The sequence below is a fragment of the Gobio gobio genome, assembly GCF_949357685.1.
Source record: "Gobio gobio genome assembly, chromosome: 21".
NCBI classification, from domain to species: domain Eukaryota; kingdom Metazoa; phylum Chordata; class Actinopteri; order Cypriniformes; family Gobionidae; genus Gobio; species Gobio gobio.
The window spans coordinates 39,377,512-39,389,207 of record NC_137117.1 but is presented as its reverse complement, the minus strand read 5'-3'; the positions used below and the strand labels follow the sequence as shown (position 1 = coordinate 39,389,207).

At 37.2% G+C, this 11,696-nt stretch overlaps 1 protein-coding gene across 1 annotated transcript; it reads left to right on the top strand.

Annotated features, from left to right (window-relative positions):
* Positions 1-2,863: 2,863 nt before the first annotated feature.
* Positions 2,864-9,509, top strand: LOC307117855 (uncharacterized protein). Its single transcript, XM_079803029.1, has 4 exons — positions 2,864-2,993; positions 5,559-5,906; positions 6,396-6,499; positions 7,356-9,509. The coding sequence occupies exons 1-4, from the start codon at positions 2,981-2,983 to the stop codon at positions 7,419-7,421; spliced, it is 531 nt and encodes a 176-aa protein (XP_079659155.1). The 5' UTR covers positions 2,864-2,980; the 3' UTR covers positions 7,422-9,509.
* The last annotated feature ends 2,187 nt before the right edge of the window (positions 9,510-11,696 follow it).

The following is an 11,696-nucleotide window of genomic DNA, read 5'->3' as shown; positions in this document are numbered from 1 at the left end:
TGGAGGCACACACGGAAGGCAATAACAAGCTGGATAAAGGTTGTTATTTAGATTTTTTTTTGCGCACAAAAACTATTGTCGTCGCATCGTAAGATTATTGTAGAGTCACTGTGGTGAGATGGACTTTGTAACGACACTTTAAGTGCCTTTTATCGGTCTTGGGAGTGTAAATGTACTGAATGCCAATGGGGGCCTATCTGAAGCCTTTCTCAGCCATCAGCTTTCAACAAAAATATCTTCATTTGTGTTCCGAATATGAACGGAGGTCTTACGGGTCTCGAACGACATGAGGGTGAGTAATTAATGACAGAATTTTCATTTTTGGGTGAACTAACCCTTTAAACCTGTTAGTCACTGTTAAACCTTACCAGGCTTTTTAATTTTTTTTATAATAAAATACTGGCAACAGCTAGTTACTGTAATAACCATCCTGCAGAGTTCAACAACCACCCCACACGTAGGGTTGCCACCCGTCCCGTAAAATACGGAATCGTCCCGTATTTACAAGCAAAATGACGCGTCCCGTATCAAACCAATACGGGATGCAAATTGTCCCATATTTTACATAGGTCCACACATAGTTCAATTAACATACAGATTTTGCAGTGTGGAGAATACGTATAGAAAATATAAAGAAATCAATTTCACAATAAGTAGTAGAGAAGCTAATGTGCGTGATTGCGTTTTAGCGGCTTTGTTGCCATAGCGGCGGAGTCTCGAGAACATGCGCTGTAAACTTGCAAGTTTTTTTTAAAACATGTCGAGCTCGCGTCGCGTCCACCGTTTGAACGCAAGATCTCCAGATATAGAACTGAATATCAAAAAGGTATCAATATGTCTGTCCAGTAACTCATGATGAACTTCAGGCCAACTGCACACTTTATGAGAAGCATTTCAGTGTCTCAGACTGACTGACTAAAAAGCAACAGCAGTGACAGACCGATCTATGTGACACACACCTCCGTGCTTCTAAAGGTATAGGCCTATAGTTTTTTTTAATGGATAATATATAATATAATATTCCATACATTATCAGAGCTTGGCAGGCAGAATTATTCATTTTTTAGACAGGGTAATTAATAGATTATAGCCTAATAAATGTTATTATTAATTTATAATTTAGCTAGGCTATATACATGGATTTCTCGGCGACGTCATCACTGCTTGCGCACGCACCCGAGAGGCAGAAAGAAGAAACCTCTCGTGTTGTAGGTTAGTAGCGGCGTGTCTGTAAGTCAAAATGCCAAGTTGCTGCGTGGTTAATTGTACCAACAGAGCCAGTGCTGGGTGCCTGATGTTTAACATACCTAGGGGGAAGCATGCGTTTGCCAAAAAAATATTTTTGTTATTGCAGGTACATTTTGATAGGTAGACGTACCCTGCCATGCATTTGCAGTTAGCTGTGAGGATGTAGGCTACCCAAGGGCCTTGTGGACATACACCCAAGCATCATAAGGCTTGGCTTTAATCCCTTGCCTTTGACTAGGGAGCACACCTGACCTCAACACGCAAAAATCCGGTGCAGCATCAAAGTATTTAACAAGCTGCACATGACCGCATCGAGGGATTTGTACGCTCTGTTTCTCTAGTATACACACTTGGTGTCTGAATTAGATAATTGTATATATCAGGCCATTCAATTGCTGGCCATTTTTTGTCATCCACAATCCACAGATCGTCATGTATAGCGTAAGGATCTGGCAAGATCTCACCATTGCTGAGAGTGGGTTTTTTTTATATAATCGGCACGGTCGGAGGTACTAAGGCTTCCCACGTAATCCATTGTCAAATATTTTATTTACAGTTTAGTATTTTGTGTATATATGTGCAGTCATGAAATGTGGCAGGTCGTAAAGTAACGTAAACAAGCTTAACGTAAATAAAAACAAATTCGCGCTGTATGCGGCTAGTACATTACTAGCCTAACATGATCATTCATACATGTATCACAGCAACACTGCAAAATTAAAGACCGACAAACAGATCCAACTAAAATCACGTTTTATTGAGTCAGCAGTTATATACAAACAATAAGGAAAGCTTCAATACTTAAGGTTGTTGCAGTAGCGGACCAGCTGAGCGATCTGTCTTTCTGCCTCCAGGATGCGCACGCACCCTGTAATGTTTGTAAACAGGAAACCCGTGTATTAATCACACATAATAAATAATCCTGTCATATAAAAGTTTATGACATTTAAAAAATATTTAGATAAAAATGGGACAAATAATTACATGATAATATAGTCATAATTTAAGTAAATTAATAAAAAAATTAAAATTTTTGAAATACAAAAAAGTGATAACTGGTTCAGAATGGCTGCTTAAAGTTCACCCAAAAATGAAAATTCTGTCATCATTTACTCACCCTCAAGTTGTTCCAAACATGTATACATTTCTTTGTTATGTTGAACACACAGGAAGATTACTATGGAAGTCAATGGTGCCCCCAAAGCAGCCCGGGTACAAACTTTCTTCAAAATATCTTCTTTTGTTTTCAGCAGAACAAAGAAACTCATACAGGTTTGGACATCATGAGGGCGAGTAAATGACAGAATTTTCATTTTGGGTGAACTATCCCTTTAAAGTGCACCAAATAGGCTCTAAAGAGTTCTTTAGAAATAAATGAATGGGTGTCCCTTATTTGGCCACACTAAAGTTGGCAACCCTACCCACACGTGAACCAGCTAATCAAGCTGTACTAGGCATACTACTAGACACTAACAACTTGCATGAAAATATCTACACTGACACACAATAAACATAATTTAACTTTTAACAATGTTACATCAGGTGGAGTGACTCAGAGTCACGAGACAAGAACTGTAAAAAAAAAGCGAGAGCACTAACCCACGTGACCTTCGCAAGGGTTGGGATGACAGCGACTTGCTTCAGTTCTTCAGTAAAGAGCAGCACTGAGCGAGGCTTCATGATGACACATTCTTCTTCGTGACACCCATATAACGCATCTTGGGCAACTAAGATGATACAACAAGGTAACGTTATATTTCAGAATTGCATGACAAAGACAAAAACGAAAAATGTTTTTTTTTTCATGACTGACTAGAAGAGATAACGAGGCGATCTAAAGTCATTTATCACGATAACTGTGACTTGGAATATATCGTTGACGAAAAAAGAAGAAAGTAAAATGTAGTGTTTTTGTCGAATAGAAGAGGAGACGAAACATTACGCACTGGTAGAGCTCGCTACGAGCTTTCATGCGTATCATGGCTGCAGACTCTCTCCAAAAGAGTCAGATCTGTATCTCCCCCATGTTAAAAATTCCCAACTTTGCAGCAGAACAAAACACCCTCACTCACACACACAGACCCTCTCCGGACCACGTTGAGTTGTTGACACTGACAGCGGCAACAGCAACGCATGCGCTTTTCACTTGTAAAACTCAAGGGTGTATGGGTAATGTAGTCTCTGCTCGCAAATGAGCGTACCAACGAAAAGCGTAGTTACTTTTTTCGTCTCCAGCTCATCCAGATTTACCATGGGCCTCTTAACTGCTTATCTGATTAATGCTTTCCTTACCCGGCCTGTCAGTTTAGGTGGACGGCCATGTCTTGATAGGTTTGCAGTTGTGCCATACTCTTTCCATTTTCGCATGATGGATTGTACAGTGCTCCGTGAGATGTTCAAAGCTTGGGATGTTGATTTAGAACCTAACCCTGCTTTAAACTTCTCCACAACTTTATCCCTGACCTGTCTGGTGTGTTCTTTTATCTTCATGATGCTGTTTGTTCACTATGCTCTCTAACAAACCTCTGATGGCTTCACAGAACAGCTGTATTTACTGTGATTAAATTACACACAGGTGGACTCTATTTACTAATTAGGTGACTTCTGAAGGCAATTAGCTCCACTGGATTTTAGTTAGGGGTATCAGAGTAAAGGAGGCTGAATATAAATGCACTCCATACTTTTAAGATATTTATTTGTAAAAAATGCTTGGACACCATTTATCATTTTCCTTCCACTTTTCAATTATGTGCCACTTTGTGTTGGTCTATCACATACAATCCCAATGAAATACATTTTTGTTTGTGGTTGTAACGTGTCAAATGTTTCTTGAGCAGCAAATCCTCACATTAGAATGATTTCTGAAGGATCATGTGACACTGAAGACTGGAGTAATGATGCTGAAAAATTAAAAATGTATTATATTGAATTGTAATAATAAGAATAATAATACTATTTTACAATATTTAATATTTTGTAAATATATTTAGTCACAATCTTGACTATATTTAGCCAAGCATATCCCATCATTCATCACCCTCATTGGACTGATTGCGCAACGTGTTAGAAAAAAAAAATCTGGTGTAAGTTAAAGGGTTAGTTCACCCAAAAATTGAAATTCTGTCGTTAATGACTTACCCTCATGTCGTTCGTCACCCGTAAGACCTCCGTAAGATTTTAGTTGAAATCCGATGGCTCAGAAAGGCCTCCATTGGCACAATGCACTTTACACTCTAAAGGTCCATTCACACTGGACACGATTTTGATGGTTTTATTTTTTGATCAGCTGTTTGTGTAATGAGAGGGGAAGTAATTAATGACAGAATTTTCATTTTTGGGTGAACTAACCCTTTTAAAAATAGTGGTGCAGGTGTGACATAAATTTGTAGGCAAAAACGTGTAACGAGTTGCATTTTAGCACCTTGGGTTCCATCGTCCCAGTCAGTGGGTTTTTGGCTAAAAAAAACACAAGCTCAAGACAGTTTCCCGTTTTATTCTACGACATTAAATACATCAGCATTACCCCAATCGTGATTTTTTTTTTTAGCTTTAACGTGTCTTGAAAAAGCCCCCCCCCCCCCCCCCCCAAATGTTCATTAATTTGCCAAAAAAAAAAATCACATTTAAGGGAATTACAGTACAGAAATAGACAATATAGAAAATAAAGGATGAAATCAGGTGAATTCAATAAAATGTATAAAATAATAAAAGGGTTAAGTATAAAGAAGCTCAAAAAGAACACAAGTAGTGAACAAGAATGAGATGTATGCACTTCCCTAGAGTTAAACAGTTGAGTTTTACCGTTTTTTAATTAATTCAGCCGATCTCCGGGTCTGGCGCTAGCACTTTTAGCATAGCTTAGCATAGATCATTGAATCTGATTAGACCGTTAGCATCTCACTCAAAAATGACCAAAGAGTTTCAATATTTTTCCTGTTTAAAACTTGACTCTTTTGTAGAACTACTTTTAACTTTATTTTGTAACTTTACATCGTGTACTAAGTCCGACGGAAAATGAAAAGTTGTGATTTTCTAGGCTGATATGGCTAGGAACTATACTCTCATACCTGCGTAATAATCAAGAGCTTTGAGCCGTACCATTTTTGAGCGAGATGCTAACGGTCTAATCAGATTCAATGATCAATGCCAAGCTATGCTAAAAGTGCTACCGCCAGACCCAGAGATCGGCTGAATTGATTAAAAAACGGTAAAACTCAACTGTTCAACTCTAGGGGAGTCGGAAAATGAGCCTATTTGCAAAAAAAGTGGAGTGTTCCTTTTAAAGTAATATATTTTCTATACCTTTTCAGCTGCACTGTTATTTCTGCTGGCTAGGCTGGCCAGCTGTACAAGCTCTAATGGTCCCACCACTGTAAAGACTGTTCCGCAGGGAGCGACGGTGACTGAACCGGTTTTAAACGTTTCCACACTGGATGTGCATGATCAGCTGATGACATACCATGAAGGAACATTATGTGCTGAATATTTCTGCGATAATGGGACATGCCACAACTACCCAGCGTTGGTGAGCCAGTTTCAAGTATTCTCGGGGGATTTGTGTCTCATCATTCCGAATGTGAACGTCAGTAACTCTGGCCAATACAGAGTTCTCCTCAATGGATATAAGAATGTCAAGACCTTGATTCTTCACGTTGAAGGTCAGTATGTTACAGATTTGATTTCAACCACTGATTTGAGTCATGCCAGCACTTGTAGCATTGTGTCAAGTCAAGTCAAGTCAACTTTATTTATATAGCGCTTTTAACAATGTAGATTGTTTCAAAGCAGCTTTACAGTGTTAAACAGGAAAATAATGCAGCATAATTTTATTCAGCTGTATAGCCATTCTGGAAAAATTTCAAGTATCATACAGTGACAGTGTGGGCTTTAGATCAATAATTTGATCAGTAATTTAGTTTAAATGGTTAATTTAGTTTATTATTTAGATGTATTTCGATGTTTAGTTGAAAAATTTTGTGTCCTTCATTTCTACATTGGGGTTTCAGTGTCAAGAAATGTCACTGTCCTCACTGCAAGCAAAAAAACGCTGCATGACTAAGATAATCAGAGCTAATGGTTTATTCTGATTTGAGCTGACTGAGGTATATCCGCAGTCTGAATATAAAGTTGTGTATTTCTTTCCCTAGAGGTTTCCCCAGAGGTTCCAGAACATTCCATCTTAATGTGGTTAATCCCTGTTATTGCAGTAGCTGTACTAGTCCTCTTCTTGGTCATTCTTTTCACCTACAAGGTACGTCTCATAATATTCATATTGAGACATGTACTTAGAAATTAAAAAAATATATATATATTTTAAAGTGCCCCTATTATGGATTTTTGAAAATAACCTTTCATGTAGTGTGTAACATAGCTCTAAGTGAAGTGTTTTACGTCGACTCAATTAAATAATTTTTTTCAAACAAGTCGCAAGCTGTGACGTCACGACGAAATATTAGCATATTGTCCGTCCACCTATTGCGCGTGCAGACACCAGGGAAAACTTGAACCCCCTCAAACACTTCAGCAGATACTGGATAGCATCATCATGACGGGTACACACTGTGCTCTACAATGTGTTTATTGTTTAATTTTTTGCAGGTCTCTAGCTAATGGGCTAACTCATGTTATTACTGTCTAACTGAAATACTACTGTAAATCAGCTGTGGGCCACTATTACCTAAAACTGTGTCTGTTAATGCAGATTGTCTGTCGTTCTTACTACTTTGAGTAAAGATAAAGGATGGAGCAATATTTGTTTTGCAAACTTTAATATTACATCAGTCGTTCATGTTTAGTGCTGGGCTATCGTATGTGCGGTTATTGATACAGTTCCCACATGGCATCACAATACATTAGAAACACACACACACACACACACACACACACACACACACACACACACACACACACACACACACACACACACACACACACACACACACACACACACACACACACACACACACACACACACACACACACACACACACACACACACACACACACACACACACACACACACTGCACTGCACTTACATTTATTTTTAGCAACAACAAGGTTACAGTTCACTAGGTTAACATTCTGTAATTGTGGTTTTGTTTTACAGAAGTTCGGTTCAGGTTTTCAGAGAGCAGAAACTGCACCGGATGAAGAACTTCACTCTGAGCTTTAAGTGAAATGTTCCACATCCTGTCTCATCAAGGTGCACAATTTCAAAATGGACATGAAATGGAGTAATGGGATATAAGGGATATAAGATGGACTTATATTCATCATCCAGTTTAAGTTCAATCGCACTTAAAGCCATGCAATTGATACAACCACATGGGCCTTATGACCAAAATCTTGTCTACATTAATTTGGATACATTTGAAAACAGCGTTTTCATTTCAAAACGCTCCCCGTCCACACTAGCGTTTTCAAGGGTTTTCCAAAAGTTTCTCATCCACACTGAAAAAGAAAAATTCACCTTACTGCGCATGTGTAAACCCTCACAAGACGATACAGAGAGAGCAGACATAAAGTTCTCATGCTATTCTTTTGGCACGTTGACTTTTAAACCTAAATTTAGCGTCCAACAGCAGATATTTCAGCTAAATTAATGTTTTTGCGCTGAAAATTGTCTCCCTCTCGACTCTGTGCTGCCTCATGCGCATGCTGAAGTTAAGTTGACGTCGAATTGGACGCTTGAACATTTTGAATCCATTCGCGCATCCACAGCGAATTGGACGCGCGTATAAATTGAGCGTTTGAAGCGAAATAGACGAAGTTGGTGGCAGACTCGACTGATCGACAATGAGAATCGTTGTCAATGATTTTCATTATCGATTAGTATCAATTTGATCAACTAGTTGTTGCAGCCCTAAACTTTATGATTTGAAATTATTTGTTTCAGTCTTTTTGAATGGAACTATCCCAAACCTTCATTTATATAGCGCTTTTTATAATATTGATTGTTTTAAAGCAGCTTTACAGTGATAATAGGCTTCAGCTTTAGAAAAAAGTTATTGTCCAGCTGAAGTACGCTTTCATTTCCGTTGTAAAAAATCATCAGTTGAGTCATTCAATATTTAGGGGTACATTTCATGTCAGCCAAAACGTCAGTAAATCAGTATTCTTTTTGATCAATAAACAAGGAGGTTGAATAATATATGCCGTTAATGTGCTAAATGAATTATTTGGCAAGCTTAAGCTCTAATGACTTTTTAAACATGTTAATGAAAATTAACATTTGATTCATTATTTTGTCAACTGTGTTACGGACAAATGCTGTGTCATAAATCCACAGTCTGCTGAATTTACTATTATTCACCATCCTTACCCAAGATTTCCATCTCCAGAGATATCCCTATCTATTTTTCTGACGGTTTAGTTCACATTTAAAAGATTTATGACATAAAATACACACATAACACAGTTGACAGACAAAGTAACATAGCTGACATGACACATTAGAAGTTTCTTTTTATTCAACAAATATAAGTACTGGCAATTAATTTCATTTAAATAGGAATTGCTAGCATTGTCAACCATGTGAATCCTTGTCATTTAGGGCCATTTTAGGGCCTTGTGCAAACTGCTGGCCTTGGACTAGTTAGTAGTTGACCTTTATTAACTTATGTTTTTATATTCTTTCTCTACACATTTATGTGACGCAAGTTCACCAGAACATGTTGATAACACAGTTGAGGTTAAATTCATCTACTCTTTGTGCAGACAATAATATGGGATCATATATTGAAGAGGAGAAGTTATGACTTACCATGCTGTCTTCAAATTTCCCTCAAAAAAAGGAAAGACATCACGTGATGTTGGACATGTGACTTTGGAACAAACCATTGCTGATTTATAGGGGTTTTATAGGGAGTAACACAGTTGACACTGATTTCTTGGACATACACAAAATGGAGGATTTAATGTAGATATGAGCAAAATATTTTAAAAAACACCTTTCTCATAATTTAATGATTATTTTGGACAAATATTTATAAGAAATATATACAGAAACATGCATTTTAGAGCCTATAAAGAGAGCAAAACCTCACATTTACCAAATCCGACAGCACAAAAACAGCAAATTACAGTATAGAATATGCAATTTTTGCAAGATAAAAGATAGGTATCTGTTGGATTTTTGTATTAAATGAATAAAAAATGTCCCCTGATATAAAAGCAATCATTGCTTGGAGTGAAAAGTTAAAGAAAAATTTGTAAAATTGATAATTGAATCGATGGACATGAAAGTTATCAATAATTATAGAAAAATAAAATAAAATAGAAATGTGTTTCGGCCGCTCATCCGCCCGGCGGCTAGAGAACGCAAACCCCAAAACAGGTTTTGAATTAGTTTTGAAACTCTACCGTTGTCATCTTCATGTAAACTTAAAAAAAAAAAGTTAATCTGTGTGAACGGTGACGGCATGCACGAAAGCATTACGCATTTAGTCTATAGGCAAGCGCGTTTTAATCCATACAGCTCTGGAAAAAATTGAGAGATCACTTAACATTGATTTCTCAGTGTTAAATGGTGTGTTAATTTCTTCCAGAGCTGTATGCGCGCAGACGTGTAGTTCTTCTTTACAAAATGACTGCCAAATTACTTGTCTACATTGCACAATACAGCGTTTTTAGTCGTTTCCGATAATTTCGATAACGTTTTTATGTGTACAGAGGGAAAGAGAAGGAAGCCTTCACAGGTGTCTGCTGCGTTGTGGTCGTGTCTAGGCGCAGGCATGGTCTGGATCCGGCAGACTACAAACCTCGGGATAAACAGAGAGACTAATATTAGCGTAGATGCTAAAAGGTGGATAACCATATATATTATGTGTCACATATTATGTGTATCATTGTTTTGAATACCTGTTTTCACAGTCCACACTACAATGTGAAAATGGCATTTTCAAAAAGCTCTGTCTTCATTGACAAAAACACAGGCTGCGTCCGAAACCTGGAAAATGCTGCCTTCGGAGGACACATTTCAAAGCAGGAAGGCATCAAGGCATGTCCGAATCAAATGTTAGCTTCACTTCCTGTCTCCAGAGATACCTTCATCTGATCGAGTTTCGAAGGCAGCATTTATGTATCCTTCGCTGCCTTTGATATCCCACAATCCTGCGCTTTCCATACTGTGACAGTTGAGCTGGAAAAAAAAGATGGCGTCCGAAAGTTGCGTTTGCTGGGCAGTTTGTGTGTAAATGTACGTTTTTTTACCAGCATTTTCTACTTCTGATGTCATTTCTAGCGAGAAATTACTAATGTAGCAATTAAGTATTTGTTTAGTTCTCCCCAAAGCTCTCTCTATTTTGCTGTAGATCATTTAACGGTTACACTGCCTTTAGAAGTCTGTCCGAAATCAGTTTCGTGAGGTGCCTTCATCCACAAACGCTGCCTTAGGTTTTAGTGGTCTAGTGGTCTTAGTGTGGACGGAAGGCCAAAATGTAGAGAAAGAGATTCGTTTTTTAAGATGTAGTACATCGTTGTTGTGTAGCTAAACATGCTCTTAGTGTTGACAAAGCCTTATAACTCTCTCTTTTGGTTGCTCCTGTATGTACACTAACAGTACATGTATAATATTTATTTTTGCTATGAATTCAATTTCAGAGCTTTTACCATTTCATAGCTTTGGGCTTCTGACTTTACAAAATGAAAGGTATTTCATCTCATTTGATTTTCTTTCTTTTTTTGTTGTTGGAACATCCCATTTAAACGATGACATTATTATGTCCATGTTACAGCTTACTATATACACATTATCATTTGAAATACAATCAAAATACTCTTAAAACATTGTTCAGACTCTAAATTCTGGTTGGACTACATTTGAAGTTCTTGTAAAATAGTGGATATGCCACTACATATCAGTTGATTTAATGTGCCAGGTTGCAATAATGCTGCTGAGCAACTATACGCAATCTTTAGTCTACAACAAAGCTGCCTATGAGTGCCTGAATGTAAGCCATTGCACAGTGGTTCTCTAATATTTTGTGGTGATATGACCCTTAGAAAGTCAAATCTACATTGTTCGGTACCTTTTTAGTATTTAAAAAAAAAAAAAAAGTATTTTTTTCACAATTTTTAAATATGACACTTACAATTCCCATTAAGCTGCTTTGTAAAATTTGAGCCATATTTTCCTACCAAACAAAGCATTAAAGTATTGAATGTATTTTATGATATTTTATAGCTTACATTATTATTTATTTTGGGTTTTTAAGCTTATTTCAGAGGAATGCACAATTGTAATAAATGTGAAAATATCAGGATGTATTTTTTTGTATTATATTTATCCAACAAACGTTGTATTAAATTAACTGGACATCATTTTAAACATTTGTATTTTTGTACATGTGTAACAATGGTGGGGAAAATGTTTTTTTTCTTCTTTTCTTCAATTTCTGAGTTAAAATTGTTCACTTTGTTCAGAGCAGTAAACATAATAAACTTTATT